Source organism: Ciconia boyciana, chromosome 29 (assembly GCF_034638445.1).
Source record: "Ciconia boyciana chromosome 29, ASM3463844v1, whole genome shotgun sequence".
Lineage (NCBI taxonomy): Eukaryota > Metazoa > Chordata > Aves > Ciconiiformes > Ciconiidae > Ciconia > Ciconia boyciana.
The window spans coordinates 1,047,774-1,067,860 of record NC_132962.1 but is presented as its reverse complement, the minus strand read 5'-3'; the positions used below and the strand labels follow the sequence as shown (position 1 = coordinate 1,067,860).

The 20,087-nt window shown below is 69.3% G+C and overlaps 1 protein-coding gene across 1 annotated transcript; it reads right to left on the bottom strand.

Moving 5' to 3' along the window:
- Positions 1-318: 318 nt before the first annotated feature.
- On the bottom strand, positions 319-9,925 carry PPP1R18 (protein phosphatase 1 regulatory subunit 18). The gene is made up of 4 exons (XM_072847897.1): positions 9,834-9,925; positions 5,534-7,633; positions 1,479-1,674; positions 319-751 (listed from the first exon to the last, which is right to left on the bottom strand). Exons 2-4 carry the CDS (start codon positions 7,628-7,630, stop codon positions 732-734), a joined length of 2,313 nt encoding a protein of 770 aa, XP_072703998.1. The 5' UTR covers positions 7,631-7,633; positions 9,834-9,925; the 3' UTR covers positions 319-731.
- Positions 9,926-20,087: the final 10,162 nt, after the last annotated feature.

The window sequence follows — 20,087 nt, the reverse complement described above, 5'->3', positions numbered from 1 at the left end:
CATTTTGTCTCCCCTCAACCCCCAGCAGCCCCCCCCCGGGGCTCCCCCCGTCCCCTCCCGGCCACCGGCCACCCTCCGCCATCCATCACGCTCCCGCCCGGCCATCGCTCCTCATCCCTTTGTCCTCCCGCGGCCATTTTGGAGCCTTCCTCCTCGCCCTCGACCATCCCCTCCCTCACCACAGCCATAAATCGCATCCCCTCCCCACCCCAAAGAGAAAGTCCCCCCTCCCCAGCCCTCCCCCCCGCCATTGCCCCCCAATAACACAGCTTTGCCCCCCTCAGCTAATACTGCCGTGGCTTTGCCCCCCACCCCACCCCGGCCCAGTTGTAACCAGCCCTGGCCCAGTTCCTAACTGGGACAGCTCCGGTTGACCCAATACTGACACGGTCGCCCCGCCCCTGGCTAAAAAAAGCCCTTAATTAGGCTAAAAACCTCGTTAAGGATAATTGCCTGTCCCCCCCCGCCGCCTGCTAGAAAAGCTACAAAATGGGGAGGGAAGAGCTGGGACCCCCCAAATCCCCCGGGGTGCCCCCCCGAACACCGCTGCGTCCCCATGGTGGGGACAATGTCCTTGTGTGTCCCCTCCCGGGGCGGTTTGGGGGGGAGGGGGGGGTCTCGTCCGTGTCCTGCCCCGCCGGGGGGTCCCTCAGGTCCAGCCCCCCGTTCGCTGTGGGGGTCCCAGCATGGCTCCCCCCCCCCGTCCCCCCCAAACGGGGCAGGGGCCGGGGTTACCGCCGGCAGGACTCATCTGGGGGGGGAAAAGGGGGGTGAGGACCCAAGAGCCCCCATTACCCCCTCAACCTCCCCCCAGACATCCAGGACCCCCATTACCCCCTCATGCCCCCCAGGCACCCAGGACCCCCATTACCCACCCAAGGCACCCAGGACCCCCATTACCCCCTCACCCCCCCCCAAGGCACCCAGGACCCCCATTACCCCTCCCATGCCCCCAGGACCCCCCATGACCCCCCTCACCCCCCCCCAGACACCCAGGACCCCCATGACCCCCTCCCCCTCCAAGGCACCCAGGACCCCCATTACCCCCTCATGCCCCCCATGCACCCAGGACCCCCATGACCCCCTCCCCCCCAAGGCACCCAGGACCCCCATTACCCCCTCATGCCCCCCCCAGGCACCCAGGACCCCCATTACCCCCTCACCCCCCCAGGCACCCAGGACGCCCATGACCCCCTCCCCCCAAGGCACCCAGGACCCCCATTACCCCCTCACCCCCCCCCCAGGCACCCAGGACCCCCATGACCCCCTCCCCCCCCAAGGCACCCAGGACCCCCATTACCCCCTCATGCCCCCCCCCCATGCACCCAGGACCCCCATTACCCCTCTCCCCCCATGACCCCCCCCCCCCATGCACCCAGGACCCCCATGACCCCCCTCCCCCACGACCCCCTCCCCGCCCCTCCCGGTGCGGGGGTGTCCCCGTCCCGTCCCCGTGTGTCCCCCCCCCGGTCACTCACCCACGAGCAGGGCGCGGGCTCGCAGCCCCCCCGGCAGCCCCCCCGCAGGGGGCTCATCCTCATCCTCCTCGTCGTCGGGGGCCGAAGGGGGGCGGGGGGGCGGCTCCTCGGGGGGGCCCCAGGCCGCCAGCGCTGCCCCCTCCGAGGGGTAGCAGAACGTCCGCTCCAGCTCCCGCTCGCTGGACCAGATCTTCAACTGGGGGGACACACGGGGACACCCCGGGGTCACCCTGGGGACATCGTGGGGACACCCTGGGGACACCCTGGGGACACCCTGGGGATGGGGACACCCTGGGGACAGGGACAGCAGGGGAAAGGGGTGGCATGGGGACATCGTGGGGACACCCTGGGGATGGGGGTGGCATGGGGACACCCTGGGGACACCCTGGGGACACCCTGGGGATGGGGACAGCAGGGGAAAGGGGTGGCATGGGGACATCGTGGGGACACCCCAGGGTCACCCTGGGGACGGGGACACCCTGGGGGAAGGGGTGGCATGGGGACACCCTGGGGACACCCTGGGGACACCCTGGGGATGGGGGTGGCATGGGGAAGGGGTGGCATGGGGACACCCTGGGGACGGGGGTGGCATGGGGACATCGTGGGGACATCGTGGGGACACCCTGGGGACACCCTGGGGACACCCTGGGGACAGGGACAGCAGGGGAAAGGGGTGGCATGGGGACATCGTGGGGACACCCTGGGGACACCCTGGGGACACCCTGGGGATGGGGACACCCTGGGGATGGGGTGGCATGGGGACACCCTGGGGACACCCTGGGGACGGGGACAGCAGGGGAAAGGGGTGGCATGGGGACACCCTGGGGACACCCCGGGGACACCCTGGGGACGGGGACACCCTGGGGAAGGGGTGGCATGGGGACACCCCGGGGACACCCTGGGGACGGGTACACCCTGGGGACGGGGTGGCATGGGGACACCCTGGGGACACCCTGGGGACACCCTGGGGATGGGGACAGCAGGGGAAAGGGGTGGCATGGGGACACCCTGGGGATGGGGGTGGCATGGGGACATCGTGGGGACACCCTGGGGATGGGGACACCCTGGGGATGGGGGTGGCATGGGGACATCGTGGGGACATCGTGGGGACACCCTGGGGACGGGGACAGCAGGGGAAAGGGGTGGCATGGGGACACCCTGGGGACACCTTGGGGACAGGGACACCCTGGGGATGGGGACAGCAGGAGAAATGGGTGGCATGGGGACATCGTGGGGACACCCTGGGGATGGGGACACCCTGGGGTCACTCTGGGGTTGGGGACACCTTGGGGACGGGGACAGCAGGGGAAAGGGGTGGCATGGGGACACCCTGGGGACACCCTGGGGTCCCTCCGGGGTTGGGGACAGCCCTGGAGAAAGAGGGGGTGGCATGGGGACACCTTGGGGACACCCCAGGGATAGGGACACCCTGGGGGGAAACGGCTGGCATGGGGACACCCTGGGGACACCCTGGGGATGAGGACACCCTGGGGACACCCTGGTGGCAGGGGTGGCATGGGGATGTTCCAGGGACACCTTGGGGACAGGGACACCCTGGGGACACCCCAAGGACGGGGACACCTCAGGGATGGGGACAGGGTCACCCTAGGGTCACCCTGGGGATGGGGACACCTTGGGGACACCTCGGGGACACCTCAGGGATGGGGACAGGGTCACCTTGGTGTCACCCTGGGGATGGGGACACCTTGGGGACACCCTGGGGACACCTCGGGGACACCCCAAGGACAGGGACACCCCAAGGGTGAGAACAGGGTCACCTTGGTGTCACCCTGGGGATGGGGACACCTTGGGGACACCTTGGGGACACCTCAGGGATGGGGACAGGGTCACCCTGGGGTCACCCTGGGGATGGGGACACCTTGGGGACACCTCGGGGACACCTCAGGGATGGGGACAGGGTCACCTTGGTGTCACCCTGGGGATGGGGACACCTTGGGGATGCCTCGGGGACAACCCAAGGATGGGGACAGGGTCACCCTGGGGTCACCCTGGGGATGGGGACACCTTGGGGACACCTCAGGGACACCCCAAGGATGGGGACAGGGTCACCCTGGGGATGGGGACACCTTGGGGACACCTCGGGGACACCTCAGGGATGGGGACAGGGTCACCCTGGGGATGGGGACACCTTGGGGACACCTCGGGGACACCCCAAGGATGGGGACAGGGTCACCCTGGGGATGGGGACACCTTGGGGACACCTCGGGGACACCTCAGGGATGGGGACAGGGTCACCCTGGGGATGGGGACACCTTGGGGACACCTCGGGGACACCTCAGGGATGGGGACAGGGTCACCCTGGGGATGGGGACACCTTGGGGACACCTTGGGGACACCTCGGGGACACCGTGGCCCCACACTGCCCCCAGCTCCGGGGACACGCAGGGACGCCGGTGTCCCCTGTCCCCCCCCCAGCCCCCCTCCCCCCCCCGGGGGTTCCCATGGCGATTAATCCCTTCCCAGCTTAATCGTAATTAACGGGCGCCTATTAATGAGCGGGGGATGGGAGCGGGGCGCGGGGGGGGGGGTGACACCGCGAGGGGCCCCAGCCATCCGGCCACCCCATCCCCCCCCCCCCCCAAGTTCCTGTTTTTGGGGGGCCCCGGAGGATTCTGGGTAACCCTGGGGGGTGGGGGGTGAGCACCCACCCCACCCCCTCACCCCCTGCACCCCCCCACATCTGGGGCACCCAAAGGTGGGGGGGGACACGAGGGTGACACCCCCAAAGGGAGTGGACCCCGGGGGGACGGGTTCCTCTGTGGGGGAGGGGTGCGGGCAGGGTGGGGGCAGGGAGAGGAAGCGATGAGGACCCAAACGTCCGGGTGCCCAACCCCACCCTCCCCCCCGCCACCACCCCACTTTCCCACGGGGGGAGGGAGAAGCAACCCCACCCCCCACCCGTCACCTCTGCACCCACTCGGGCTCCCCAAATGGGGATGGGGACAACGGGGGATGGGGACAAGGGGGAGGGACAGGGACAACGCGGGGGGGACAGGGGCAATGGGGAGATGGGGGCAAGGAGGGGACGGGGACAACGGGGGACAGGGACAAGGGGGGACAGGGATGGGGGGACGGGGACAAGGGGGGACGGGGACAACGGGGGACAGGGACAAGGGGGGACGGGGACAAGGGGGGATGGGGACGAGGAGGGGGGACGGGGACAAGGGGGGACGGGGACAAGGGGGATGGGGACAAGGGGGGATGGGGACAAGGGGGACACACACACACGGGTCAAGGAGGGGACAGGAAGAAGGGGGCAAGAGGGGACAAGGATGGGGACAGGGACATCCAGGAGGGGACGTGGACAGGGGATGGGGACAAGGATGGGGACAGGGGGTCCAGGAGGGGACAAGGATGGGGTGGGTCCAGCAAGGGACAGGGACTGAGGACAGGGGACAGGGATGGGGACAGGGGGTCCAGGAGGGGACATGGACCGGGGATGGGGACAGGGACATCCAGGAGGGGACAAGGACCAGGGATGGGGACAGAGAGGTCCTGGAGGGGACAAGGATGGGGACAGGGGGTCCCGGAGGGGACAGGGATGGGGACAGGGGGGTCCAGGAGGGGACATGGACCAGGGATGGGGACAGAGAGGTCCAAGAGGGGACAAGGATGGGGACAGGGGGGTCCAGGAGGGGACAAAGATGGCGACAAGGATGGGGTGGGTCCAGCAAGGGACAGCGATGGGGACAGGGACATCCAGGAGGGGACAGGGATGGGGACAGGGGGTCCAGGAGGGGACAGGGACCAGGGATGGGGACAGAGAGGTCCCAGAGGGGACAAGGATGGGGACAGGGGGTCCCGGAGGGGACAGGGATGGGGACAGGGGGGTCCAGGAGGGGACAAAGATGGCGACAAGGATGGGGTGGGTCCAGCAAGGGACAGCGATGGGGACAGGGAGGTCCAGGAGGGGACAAGGACGGCGACGGCGGGGGGACGAGGCGTCAGGAGCCGGAGACCACCGGGACACCCCGCGGGGGACGCGGAGGGGACGCCGGGGAGGGGACACGCGGGGCGGGGCGGGGGGTCCCTACCTTCTTGCGGTGGGGGTCGTTCTTGGCCAGGCAGGAGCGGGACAGGGCCAGGTACCCGCCGATGACCTGGATCTCCTCGGCCGTGGGGTAGCGCTTCTTGGGGGGCCCCGGGGCAGCGGCCGGGGGGTCGGGGGGGAGCGGAGGAGCAGGGGACCCCCCCTCGGGACCGTTGGCGGTCACCCCTCGCCGGGGCCGCACCGTGATGGTGTTACCGCTGCGGCGTTGCAGGGCCGGGTGGGCCGGAGGGGGCCCGGGCTCGCGGCGGGGCGCCCCTCGCATGGCCGGCCCGCCGCCCGTCCCCCCAAACGGGGCCGCCCCGGGGTTGCCGGCGTCCGGTCCCTCCCCGGCACCGCCCTCGACACGCCCCTGCGCGGGTGTCACGGCCGCCACGGGCGTGGGTGCTGCCGCCGGAGCGGTGGGCGGCGGGGGCGCCGCGGGTGGCGTGGCCGCCACGGTGGGCCCGGAGGCCTTGGTTGGGCCTTGTCCCTCGGCCGTCCCGGTGGTCTCGTGGCCGTCGGCCGTGCCCTGTCCTGGCGTCCCCTGTCCCGGCGTCCCCTGTCCCGGCGTCCCCTGCCCACCCGGTGTCCCCTGCCCACCCGGCGTCCCCTGTCCCTCAACCATCTTCCAGCTCTTGACCATCCCCTTGACCGTCCCCTGGCCCTCAAGCGTCCCCAGGTCCTTGGTTGTCCCCTGGCCCTCAGCTGTCCCCGGGCCGGTGGCCAGCCCATGGCCCTTGACCGTCCTATGGGGCTCGGCCATCTGCTGTCCCTCAGCCGTCCCCTGTCCCTCAACCGTCCCCGGGTCCTTGGTTGTCCCCTGGCCCTCAGCTGTCCCCGGGCTGGTGGCCAACCCGTGAGCCTTGACCGTCCTACAGCCCTCGGCCGTCCCTTGTCCCTCAACCGTCCCCAAGCCCTTGGCTGTCCCCCATCCCTCAACCGTCCCCAGGTCCTTGGTCGTCCCCAGACCTTCAACTGTCCCCGGGCTGATGGCTGACCCACGGCCCTTGGCCGTCCCCTGTCCCTCGGCCGTCCCCGCGCCCTTGGCTAAGCCCCATCCCTTGACCGTCCCAAGGCCCTTGACTGTCCCCCGCGTCTCAGCTGTCACCAGCTCCTTGGTTGTCCCCTGTCCCTCCACCGCCCCCGGGCCGATGGTCGACCTGTGGCCCTCAGCCGTCCTACAGCCCTCAGCCATCCCCTGTCCCTCCGCTGTCCCCACACCCTTGAGTGACCCCCGTGTCTTGAACGTCCCCGGGTCCTTGGTTGTCCCCAGACCCTCGGCTGTCCCCGGGCCGGTGGCCAGCCCATGGCCCTTGACCGTCCTATGGGGCTCGGCCATCTGCTGTCCCTCAGCCGTCCCCTGTCCCTCAACCGTCCCCAGGTCCTTGGTTGACCCCAAACCATCGACCATCCCCGGGCTGGTGGCCAACCCGTGGCCCTTGACCGTCCTATGGGTCTCGGCCACCTGCTGTCCCTCAGCTGTCCCCAAACCCTTGACCATCCCCCGTGTCTCAACTGTCCCCACGCCCTTGGTTGTCCCCAGCCCCTCGACCGTCCCCGGGCCGGTGGCCACCCCAAGACCCTTGACCGTCCTATGGGTCTCGGCCACCTGCTGCCCCTCCACCGTCCCCGGGCCGGTGGCCACCCCACGACCCTCGCCCACCCCACGGGTCTCAGCCACCTGCTGCCCCTCCGCCCCGCCCCGCCCCTCGCACCCCTCGTCCCCCGGGGTTCGGTGGCGGTCGGGGGACGTCCCGGGGGGGCTCTCGGGGAGCCCCTCGGTGCTGAGCGAGCGGGCGGGGGGCCGCGGGGCGAAGCGGCTGAGCAGGCGACTGACTCGACCCCGGGGGGGTTCGCTCTCCCCGCAGCGTTCCAGCCCCTCGGCGCTCCGGCTCAGCCCCGGCGTCAACGCCAGGGACCCCCCGGCGGGGACCCCCCCCCCGGCGACCCCCGCTTTGGCTCGGCGCCTTTCCAGCAGCTCCCGCTTCCAAGGGGGCAACTGAGCCGCCCGGTCCCGCTGCTCCCGCTCGCGCCGTCGAGCCGCCTCCTCCTCCCGCCGGCGCCGCTCCAGCAGCTGCAGCTTCCAACCCGGCACCGCCATCGCCTGCCGCGGGATGGGGCGATGCGGGGGTCGGGATGGGGGAGCGGGAGGGGAGGGGGGGAACGGTGGAGCGATGGGGGGTGGGGGAGGAACCAAGGATGGGGATTGAGGAACCGGGGATGGGGACGGGGACGGTGGAGGGACCAGGGGTGGTGGAGGAACCAGGGTGGGGATGGGGATGGTGGAGGGACCAGGGGTGGGGACAAGGACAGTGGAGGGAACAGGGGATGGTGGAGGCACCAGGGTGGGGATGGGGATGGTGGAGGGACCAGGGGTGGGGACAAGGACAGTGGAGGAACCGGGGATGGTGGAGGCACCAGGGATGGTGGAGGCACCAGGGTGGGGATGGGGACAAGGATGGTGGAGGGACCAGGGATGGTGGAGGAACCAGGGTGGGGATGGGGATGGTGGAGGCACCAGGGATGGGGATGGGGACGGTGGAGGCACCAGGGATGGGGACGGGGACGGTGGAGGCACCAGGGGTGGGGACAGGGACGGTGGAGGCACCGGGGTGGTGGAGGAACCAGGGTGGGGATGGGGACGGTGGAGGCACCAGGGATGGGGATGGGGATGGTGGAGGCACCAGGGGTGGGGACGGGGACGGTGGAGGAACCGGGGATGGGGATGGGGACAAGGACGGTGGAGGCACCAGGGATGGTGGAGGGACCAGGGTGGGGATGGGGACAAGGACGGTGGAGGCACCAGGGATGGGGACAGGGATGGTGGAGGAACCAGGGATGGGGATGGGGACAAGGACAGTGGAGGCACCAGGGATGGTGGAGGAACCAGGGTGGGGATGGGGACGGTGGAGGGACCAGGGGTGGGGACAAGGACGGTGGAGGGACCAGGGGTGGGGACGGGGATGGTGGAGGCACCAGGGGTGGTGGAGGAGCCAGGGATGGGCACAAGGATGGTGGAGGTACCGGGGATGGGGATGGGGACAAGGATGGTGGAGGGACCAGGGGTGGGGACGGGGACGGTGGAGGCACCAGGGATGAGGGATAGGAAAGACACCAAGGATGGGGACACTGGAGCCACCAGGGATGGGGACAAGGGATGCCAGAACCACCAGGGACAAGGACAGGGGGATGGTGGTGCCACCAGGGATGGGGGCCACCAGAGCCACCGAGGATGGGAACAGGGGTGTTGGAGCTGCTGGGACGGGGGACAGCAGGGATGGGGACAGGGATGTTGGGACCACTGGGACAGGGGACGCCGGGGACGGGGGACAGGGATGTTGGTGGCCACCGGGACAGGGGACACCAGGGATGGGGGCCACCAGGGCCACTAGGGATGGGGACAAGGATGTTGGGACCACTGGGACAGGGGACACCAGGGATGGGGGCCACCAGGGCCACTAGGGATAGGGGACAGGGATGTTGGTGGCCACTGGGAAGGGGGACATCAGGGATGGGGGCCACCAGGGCCACCAGGGATAGGGGACAGGGATGTTGGTGGCCACTGGGAAGGGGGACATCAGGGATGGGGGCCACCAGGGATGGGGACAGGGATGTTGGTGGCCACTGGGAAGGGGGACATCAGGGATGGGGGCCACCAGGGATAGGGGACAGGGATGTTGGTGGCCACTGGGAAGGGGGACATCAGGGATGGGGGCCACCAGGGCCACTAGGGATAGGGGACAGGGATGTTGGTGGCCACTGGGACAGGGGCCACCAGGGATGAGGGCCACCAGGGCCACCAGGGATAGGGGACAGGGATGTTGGTGGCCACTGGGAAGGGGGACATCAGGGATGGGGGCCACCAGGGCCACCAGGGATGGGGACAGGGATGTTGGTGGCCACTGGGACAGGGGCCACCAGGGATGGGGGCCACCAAGGCCACCAGGGACGGGGCGACAGAGCCACCGGTGCCGGGATGCTGGCAGGACAGGGAGGGGACACTTGGGGACATCGAGCCCAACCTCGTCACCCCCTCACGCTTCCGCACGGGGCTGAACGGGATGTGGGGGTGGGGGGGGGGTGGAGGGGGGTGGGGTGACCCCCCATGGTGGGTGGGGGTGGGGGTGAAGGGGGGACCCCAACCCCAGGGCGGGTGCGGCCAGGGGAGCCGGGGAGCGCTCCCTTTGTCGGGGAAGGGCGGAGGAGGAGGGGGGGAGGGGAGGAAATCCCAGCCCCCCTCCCTCCCTTCCCCCTCCCCCGGGAGGGACCCAGTGGGGTGGGGGGAGGGGTCCCAGCGTACTCACCCCGGGCTGGAGCGGGACCCAGGCGTCCGGGAGGGACCCAGGCGTCCGAAGGGGGGGGAGGAGGAGGAGGAGGAGGAGGAGGAGGAGGAGGAAGGGGGATGAAAAGCGGCTTTTGCCGGGGGGTGGGGAGGGGAGGGATGACTCGCGTCCGGGCGGGTTTCCCCCCGGCTTTGTTGGGGCACGGAGGGACCCAAAAGGCGTCCGGGGGGGGCGGTTAAATCCGCCAAAATCTGCCCGGAACCCAGGCGTCGGGGGGAGGGACCCCGGCATCCGGGGGACTCAGGAGGGCGGGGGGACACCCCGACATCGGGGGGGGTGACACAGGAGTCACGGGGGGACACCCAGGAGTCCGGGATGGACCCAGGCCCCCAGTGGGGGAGGGGGCGTCTTTGTGTGCGGAAATAGAGGGGGAGAGAACGGAGGGGCGGGGTCTATTCGAGGGGCGGGGCTTGTTTGGAGATGGGCGGGGCCGCGGGGTGTTATTGTAGGGTCGCGCAGGCAGCGCCACCGCGCGGGGGGTCGCTGTCCCCCCAGATGCCCCCCCAGATCCCAGTGATCCTCACACACCCCCGGGATCCCCCGAGCCTCTCAGGATCCCCCAGAGATCCCCTCCAGCGCCACGCCCCTGGATCCCGCGATCGCTGGGATCCCCCATAACCCCCTGGGATCCCCCATAACCCCCTTGGGATCCCCCATAACCCCCTGGGATCCCCCATAACCCCTGGGATCCCCCATAACTCCCTGGGATCCCCCCATAGCCCCCTGGGATCCCCCATAGCCCCCTGGGATCCCCCCATAACCCCTTGGGATACCCCCCATAACCCCTGGGATCCCCCCATAACCCCCTTGGGATCCCCCATAGCCCCCTGGGATCCCCCATAACCCCCTTGGGATCTCCCCATAACCCCTGGGATCCCCCATAACCCCTTGGGATCCCCCATAGCCCCCTGGGATCCCCCCATAACCCCCTTGGGATCTCCCCATAACCCCTGGGATCCCCCCATAACCCCCTGGGATCCCCCCATAGCTCCCCTGGGATCCCCCATAACCCCTTGGGATACCCCCATAACCCCCTGGGATCCCCCATAACCCCCTTGGGATCCCCCATAACCCCTGGGATCCCCCATAGCCCCCTGGGATCCCCCATAAACCCCTTGGGATCCCCCCATAACCCCCTGGGATCCCCCCATAAACCCCTTGGGATCCCCCCATAGCCCCCTGGGATCCCCCCATAACCCCTTGGGATCCCCCATAACCCCTTGGGATACCCCCATAATCCCTTGGGATCCCCCATAACCCCTTGGGATCCCCCATAGGCCCCTTGGGATCCCCCCTAAGGTCTCCCTGGATCCCCTCCCTCTGGCCCCAAGGAATCCCTCCTGATCTCCGGGATCCCCCTGGGATCGCCCCCCAGGACCTTCCCACCAAGGCAGCTCAGAGCTCCAGGATCCCCCAGCCGGATCCCCCTTCCCGAGACCCCCTTGATCCCCAGGACCGGCCCCGGGGTCCTCCCTTTTCGTGATCCCAGGATCCCCCCAGCAAGGCCCCCTGGGATCCTCCTCAGTCCCAGGATCCTCCCTCCCCAGGACCCCCAGGATTCTCCCCTGGGATCCCCCCTCCCTGGGACCCTCTAGATCCTCCCTGACCCCAGGATTCCCCCAGGACCCCCCACCCCCGATCTCCAGGATTCACCCTGGGATCCTCCTGTCTGGGACCCCCTGGATCCCCCATCCCCAGCTTTCCCTCCCTGGGATGTCCTGGATCCCTCCTGATCCCCAGGATTCTCCCTCGGGACCCCCTGGATCCCCCCCAGTCCCCAGGATCCCTGCTCCCTGCGACCCCTCCGATCCTCCTGGATCCCCCCTGATCCCCAGCATCCCCCTCCCCGAGATCCCCCTCCTGGGACCCCCTGGATCCCCCCGATCCCCAGCATCTCTCCCCCCGAGATCCCCCCTCCTGGGACCCCCTGGATCCCCCCGTTCCCCAGCATCCCCCTCCCCGAGATCCCCCTCCTGGGACCCCCTGGATCCCCCCGATCCCCAGCATCTCCCCCCGAGATCCCCCTCCTGGGACCCCCTGGATCCCCCCGATCCCCAGCATCCCCCTGCCCCCAGATCCCCCTCCTGGGACCCCCTGGATCCCCCCGATCCCCAGCATCCCCCGCCCCAAGATCCCCCTCCTGGGACCCCCTGGATCCCCCCGATCCCCAGCATCCCCCTCCCCGAGATCCCCCTCCTGGGACCCCCTGGATCCCCCCGATCCCCAGCATCCCCCGCCCCCAGATCCCCCTCCTGGGACCCCGCAGGATCCCCCTGATCCCCAGCATCCCCCCCGAGATCCCCCTCCTGGGACCCCCTGGATCCCCCCGATCCCCAGCATCTCCCCCCGAGATCCCCCCTCCTGGGACCCCCTGGATCCCCCCGTTCCCCAGCATCCCCCTCCCCGAGATCCCCCTCCTGGGACCCCCTGGATCCCCCCGATCCCCAGCATCTCCCCCCGAGATCCCCCTCCTGGGACCCCCTGGATCCCCCCGATCCCCAGCATCCCCCGCCCCCAGATCCCCCCTCCTGGGACCCCCTGGATCCCCCCTGATCCCCAGCATCCCCCGCCCCAAGATCCCCCTCCTGGGACCCCCTGGATCCCCCCGATCCCCAGCATCCCCCGCCCCCAGATCCCCCTCCTGGGACCCCCTGGATCCCCCCGATCCCCAGCATCCCCCCCCGAGATCCCCCCTCCTGGGACCCCCTGGATCCCCCCGATCCCCAGCATCCCCCCTCCCCGAGATCCCCCTCCTGGGACCCCCTGGATCCCCCCGATCCCCAGCATCCCCCCCCCCGAGATCCCCCTCCTGGGACCCCCTGGATCCCCCCGATCCCCAGCATGCCCCCTCCCGAGATCCCCTCCTGGGACCCCCTGGATCCCCCCGATCCCCAGCATCCCCCCCCGAGATCCCCCTCCTGGGACCCCCTGGATCCCCCCTGATCCCCAGCATCCCCCGCCCCAGATCCCCCTCCTGGGACCCCGCAGGATCCCCCGATCCCCAGCATCCCCCTCCCCGAGATCCCCTCCTGGGACCCCCTGGATCCCCCCGATCCCCAGCATCCCCCTCCCCGAGATCCCCCTCCTGGGACCCCCCGTGATCCCCAGGATTCCCCGCAGGATCCCCACTTCCCAGATCCCCTCAGATCCCCAGGAATCCCCCCCCCCCCCCCGCGATTCCCCCTTCCCGGCATCCCCAGCATCTCCCCACATCCCCAGGCTCCCCCCGGGATCCCCCTCCCCAGATCCCCCCAGATCCCCGGGATCCACTCGGCCACTCTGGCCCCGTGGCCAGGGAGGGGCCGGAGGCTGCGGTCGCCGCCCGTCCCTAATCGTCGCCTTCCGGGGGGACCCGGGCGTCCGGGGGCCCCACCCTGACCTTTGTGACCTTGAAGGCCAAGGGCACCCAGGCGTCCGGGCGCACCCACCCCGCCCCGAGTCCGGGTGACGCCCTGACCCCAATCCCCGGCCGGGAGGGGACCCAGGCGTCCGGGTGGCCCCACCCCAGAGGGGGGACAGGGGGCTGGGTGCCCCCCACCCCAGAGGGGACCCAGGGGGCCGGGTGCCCCCCGCCCATCCCAGAGGGGTCACAGGGGGCCCGGTGCCCCCCACCCATGCCAGAGGGGTCACAGGGGGCCGGGTGTCCCCACCCCAGAGGGGTCACAGGGGGCTGGGTGCCCCCCACCCATCCCAGAGGGGTCACAGGGGGCCTGGTGCCCCCCACCCCAGAGGGGTCACAGGGGGCCGGGTGTCCCCCCCCCAGAGGGGTCACAGGGGTCTGGGTGCCCCCCACCCCAGAGGGGACCCAAGCGTCCAGGTGCCCCCCACCCATCCCAGAGGGGACCCAGGGGTCCAGGTGTCCCCACCCACCCCAGAGGGGTCACAGGGGGCCGGGTGTCCCCACCCCAGAGGGGTCACAGGGGTCTGGGTGCCCCCCACCCCAGAGGGGACCCAAGCATCCGGGTGCCCCCACCCATCCCAGAGGGGACCCAGGGGTCCAGGTGTCCCCACCCGAGAGGGGTCACAGGGGGCCGGGTGCCCCCCACCCAAAGAGGGGACCCAGGGGTCTGGGTGCCCCCCACCCAAAGAGGGGACGCAAGCATCTGGGTGCCCCCACCCCAGAGGGACCCAGGGGTCCGGGTGCCCCCACCCATCCCAGAGGGGACCCAGGGGTCCGGGTGGCCCCACCCCAGAGGGGTCACAGGGGGCTGGGTGCCCCCACCCATGCCAGAGGGGTCACAGGGGGCCGGGTGCCCCCACCCGCAGAGGGGACCCAGGGGTCCGGGTGCCCCCACCCATCCAGAGGGGACCCCGGGGTCCGGGTGTCCCCACCCCAGAGGGGACACAGGCATCTGGGTGCCCCCACCCATCCCAGAGGGGGCCCAGGGGTCCGGGTGTCCCCACCCGAGAGGGGTCACAGGGGTCTGGGTGCCCCCCACCCATCCCAGAGGGGACCCCGGGGTCTGGGTGTCCCCACCCCAGAGGGGACACAGGCATCTGGGTGCCCCCACCCACCCCAGCACCCAGGGGGCCGGATGCCCCCACCCATCCCAGAGGGGACCCAGGGTCTGGGTGCCCCCACCCCAGAGGGGACCCAAGCATCCGGGTGCCCCCACCCACCCCAGAGGGGACCCAGGGGTCCGGGTGCCCCCACCCAAAGAGGGGACCCAAGCATCTGGGTGCCCCCACCCACCCCAGCACCCAGGCATCTGGGTGCCCCCACCCCAGAGGGGACCCAAGCATCCGGGTGCCCCCACCCACCCCAGAGGGGACCCCGGGTCCGGGTGTCCCCACCCCAGAGGGGACACAGGCATCTGGGTGCCCCCCACCCCAGAGGGGACCCAGGGGTCCGGGTGCCCCCACCCAAAGAGGGGACCCAAGCATCCGGGTGCCCCCCACCCACCCCAGAGGGGACCCAGGCGTCCCGGTGGCCCGGCCAAGCGGGTCAATCCCGGTGACTCAGAGGTTTAGCGCGGGCGGGGCCCGTCCCCGTCCCCCTCCCCGATGTCCCCTCCCCGGGCAGTGGCACCCTTGGGTGCCCCACCCCACCTGGCCCCTACTTAAGGCCCTTCTGTCCCCGCTGTCCCCGATGTCCCCAGCCATGGCTGGTCCCTGGCTGCCCTCGGCCCTCGGGCTCCTGCTGCTCTGCCTGTGCCTCCCAGGTGGGACTGGGATATACTGGGAGGGACTGGGATGGAGACTGGGATGGAGACTGGGTTCTCCTTCCCAGCCAGGGGACTGGGACGGGCACTGGGATATACTGGGAGGGACTGGGATGGAGACTGGGTTCCCTTTCCCACCCAGGGGACTGGGATGGGCACTGGGATATACTGGGATGGACTGGGATGGAGACTGGGATGGAGACTGGGTTCCCTTTCCCACCCAGGGGACTGGGATGGGCACTGGGATATACTGGGAGGGACTGGGATGGAGACTGGGATGGAGACTGGGTTCCCCTTCCCAGCCAGGGGACTGGGATGGGCACTGGGATATACTGGGAGGGACTGGGATGGAGACTGGGATGGAGACTGGGTTCCCCTTCCCAGCCAGGGGACTGGGATGGGCACTGGGATATACTGGGAGGGACTGGGATGGAGACTGGGATGGAGACTGGGTTCCCTTTCCCACCCAGGGGACTGGGATGGGCACTGGGATATACTGGGAGGGACTGGGATGGAGATTGGTTCCCCTTCCCACCCAGGGGACTGGGAGGGACCAGAGGGGACTGGAGGGGACTGGGGAGGCTGGGATGGAGACTGGGATGAACTGGGATGGAGACTGGGGGGACGGGGATGGAGTGGGGCGGAGACTGGATCCTTCTCCCTGCCCCACAGAGGACTGGGATGGACTGGGATGGGGACTGCAAGGACTGGGGGGAACTGGAAGGGACTGGGAGGGACTGGGATGGAGACTGGGATGGACTGGGGGTGACTGGGGAGGACTGGGATGGACTGGGAGATCCCCCGCTGACCCCCCCTTTGGCCCAGGCACCTCCGGCCGCTGCGACTCGGGCTCCCGCTTGGTCCCGCTGACGGCCGGGGTGGATCCCTGCAAGGATCCCGCCGGATTCCTCAGCCCCCAGCTGGGTGGGGACACAGCTGGATCCTACGGAGGTGGAGTGGGATCCTACGGAGGCAGACCGGGATCCTCCGGCGGATCGGGATCCTCCGGGGGCGGATCGGGATCCTATGGTGGATCGGGATCCTACGGAGGCAGACCGGGATCCTCCGGGGGCGGATCGGGATCCTATGGCGGATCGGGATCCTACGGAGGCAGACCGGGATCCTCCGGGGGCGGATCGGGATCCTATGGCGGATCGGGATCCTACGGAGGCAGACCGGGATCCTCCGGCGGATCGGGATCCTCCGGGGGTGGATCGGGGTCCTATGGCGGATCGGGATCCTACGGAGGCAGACCGGGATCCTCCGGGGGCGGATCGGGGTCCTATGGCGGATCGGGATCCTACGGAGGCAGACCGGGATCCTCCGGGGGCGGATCGGGATCCTACGGCGGATCGGGATCCTATGGCGGATCGGGATCCTCCGGGGGCGGATCAGGATCCTATGGTGGATTGGGATCCTACGGCGGCAGACCGGGATCCTCCGGGGGCGGATCGGGATCCTATGGTGGATCGGGATCCTACGGAGGCAGACCGGGATCCTCCGGGGGCGGATCGGGATCCTACGGCGGATCGGGATCCTACGGCGGCAGACCGGGATCCTACGGCGGATCGGGATCCTCTGGGGGTGGATCGGGATCCTATGGGAGCGGATTGGGATCCTACGGGGGCGGATCGGGATCCTACAGTGGCTCGGGAGTATCCCAGGGGAGCGGAAGCTCTTCGGGATCCTATGTGTCACCAGGATCTTCCGGGGACAAGCCAGGATCCTATGGGAGCAGACCGGCATCCTATGGGGACGGCTCAGGATCCTTTGTGTCGCCAGGATCCAGTGGGCCCCCGGGATCCTATGGACTCGGGTCTTATGGGACTGGATCCGGACCGGGGAGACCCAGCTCGCATGGGGGAAGTGGATCCTATGGGGGACTCGGCTCCTATGGAGGATCTAGTTCAGGATCCTACGGGGGTGGATCCGGATCGGGCAGACCTGGATCCCAAGGGGGAAGTGGATCTGGATCGGGCAGACCTGGATCCCAAGGGGGAAGTGGATCCGGATCGGGCAGACCCGGCTCATCTCAAGGAGGATCCAGTTCGGGATCCTCTGGGGCTGGATCAGGATCGGGGAGACCGGGATCCCAAGGAGGAAGCGGATCTGGATCCTACGGAGGCGGGTCAGGATCCTATGGGGGATCTGGTTCCTACGGGGGATCCGGTTCCTATGGAGGATCCAGTTCCTATGGAGGTGGGTCAGGATCCTACGGGGGATCGTATGGAGGATCCGGTTCAGGATCGGGCAGACCCGGCTCCCAGGGGGGCAGCGGATCCGGATCAGGCAGACCAGGATCCCACGGGGGAAGTGGATCTGGATCGGGCAGACCCGGATCCCAAGGGGGAAGTGGGTCTGGATCGGGCAGACCTGGCTCCCAGGGGGGCAGCGGATCCCAAGCAGGCAGTGGATCAGGATCCTATGGGGGATTGGGCTCCTATGGGGACAGCTCAGGATCCTATGGGCTCCCTGAGTCCTATGGGGATGATTCGGGATCCTACGGGGGATCAGGATCCCATGGGGGGGGATCAGGATCCTATGGGGGGGGATCAGGATCCTATGGGGGATCGGGATCCCAGGGGGGTGAATCAGGATCCTATGGGGGATCGGGATCCCAGGGGGGTGAATCAGGATCCTATGGAGGACTGGGATCCCAGGGGGGTGAATCAGGATCCTATGGAGGATCGGGATCCTATGGGGGCGGATCAGGATCTTACGGGGGATCGGGATCCCATGGGGGTACCCAGCGCCCCGGGTACAAGAACCCTGGGATCCCCTTCATACCAGGGCTGCGGGATCCCGCCCGGATCGGGGGCTACATCCCCGTGCGCCGCGGCCCAGCCATGGGATCCACTTACGGATCTGGCTCCGGCTCCGGTGTGGGATCCGGATCTGGCTCCGGATCCGAAACCTACAGCTCCGGGATGGGATCCAGCAGCGGATCTGGGATGGGATCCGGCCAATCCCAGTCCAGCTGTGGGGGCTGCAACGCTTAGGGGTGCCCGGATCCCCCCGGATCCCCCCGGATCCCGCGTCCCAATAAAGTCGTTGGATCACGGCCCCGGCCTCGTCCCTGTCCCCACCCGTGTCCCCACGCCCGCGCGTGTCCCCGCACGTGTCCCCACGCCCACGCATGTTCCCACACGTGTCCCCACACGTGTCCCCACGCCCGCGCGTGTCCCCGCACATGTCCCCACCCGTGTCCCCACGCCCGCGCGTGTCCCCACACGTGTCCCCACGCCCACGCGTGTTCCCACACGTGTCCCCACACGTGTCCCCATGCCCACGCGTGTCCCCACACGTGTCCCCACACGTGTCCCCACGTGTCTCGGCGCTGGCTGAGCTGGTGGGGCGGGTCTGTGCCCACGCTTGGGGACAGGGACATCGGGGACGGGATGGTGACACCCAGAAGGGTGGGGATGGGGACAGTGGTGACACGGGGGATGGGGACACCCATGGGATGGGGACATCAGGGATGGGATGGGGACACTGGGGACATGGGGGACAGGGACATCCATGGGATGGGGACGCCCATGGGGTGGGGACACCCATGGGATGGGGACACTGGGGACAAGGGGCACAGGGACACCCATGGGATGGGGACATCAAGGATGGGATGGGGACACTGGGGACAAGGGGCACAGGGACATCCATGGGATGGGGACATCAGGGATGGGATGGGGACATTGGGGACATGGGGGACAGGGACACCCATGGGACAGGGACACCCATGGGATGGGGACACTGGTGACATGGGGGATGGGGACACCCATGGGATGGGGACACCCATGGGATGGGGACACTGGTGACATGGGGGATGGGGACATCCATGGGATGGGGACACTGGGGACGTGAGGGATGGGACAGGGACCCCCATGGGACGGGGACATCAGGGATGGGATGGGGACATTGGGGACATGGGGGACAGGGACATCCATAGGATGGGGACACCCGGGATGGGATGGGGACACTGGGGACAAGGGGCACAGGGACATCCATGGGGTGGGGACATCAGGGATGGGATGGGGACACTGGGGACAAGGGGCACAGGGACACCCATGGGATGGGGACATCAGGGATGGGATGGGGACATTGGGGACATGGGGACAGGGACACCCATGGGACGGGGACACCCATGGGATGGGGACACTGGGGACAAGGGGCACAGGGACACCCATGGGATGGGGACATCAGGGCTGGGATGGGGACACTGGGGACATGGGGGACAGGGACACCCATGGGATGGGGACACCCATGGGATGGGGACATCAGGGATGGGATGGGGACACTGGGGACATGGGGGACAGGGACATCCATGGGATGGGGACACTGGGGACATGGGGGACAGGGACATCCATGGGATGGGGACATCAGGGATGGGATGGGGACGTTGGGGACATGGGGGACAGGGACATCGATGGGATGGGGACACCGGGGACATGAGCAATGGGATGGGGACACCCATGGGGTTGGGGACACTGGGGACATGGGGGGACAGGATAGGGACATTGGGGACAGGATGGGGACACCCATGGGGATGGGGACACCCATGGGGATGGGGACACCGGGGACAGGATGGGGACACCGGGGACAGGATGGGGACACCGGGGACATGAGGGACGGGACGGGGGCACCCGTGGGGCCGGTGGCACGTGGGGACAAGGTGGGACGGGACGGGGACAATGGGGCTGGGCCAGGGCCACCCATGGGGACGCTGGGACATCGGGGACACCCGGGTGGTGCCGGGTGACACTGGGGAGGTGGCCCTGAAACTGGGGCAGGAGGGATGGGGGGTGACACCAACCAGTATGAGCCCCAAGGAGAAACCAGTATGGTCCCAAACGGACCAGTACGAGCCCCGTAGGGACCAGTATGAGGCCTGCAGGGACCAGTATGGCCCCATAAGGACCAGTATGAACCCTTAAGGACCAGTAAGAGCCCCAAGGAGACCAGTATGGTCCCAAAGGAACCAGTATGAGCCTGAAAGGGACCATTTTGAGTCCTAAAGAAACCAGTATGACCCCAAAGGGACCAGTACGAGCCCTGTAGG

What these genes read in the sequence shown, in the direction of transcription:
- PPP1R18 (XM_072847897.1), bottom strand. Translation starts at nt 7,630, where the DNA reads ATGGCGGTGCCGGGTTGGAAGCTGCAGCTGCTGGAGCGGCGCCGGCGG. An exon ending in ACGACCCCCACCGCAAGAAG is followed by an intron (nt 1,675 to 5,533) that starts GTAGGGACCCCC and finishes GTGTCCCCCCAG; the next exon opens with TTGAAGATCTGGTCCAGCGA. An exon ending in AGCCCGCGCCCTGCTCGTGG is followed by an intron (nt 752 to 1,478) that starts GTGAGTGACCGG and finishes TTCCCCCCCCAG; the next exon opens with ATGAGTCCTGCCGGCGGTAA.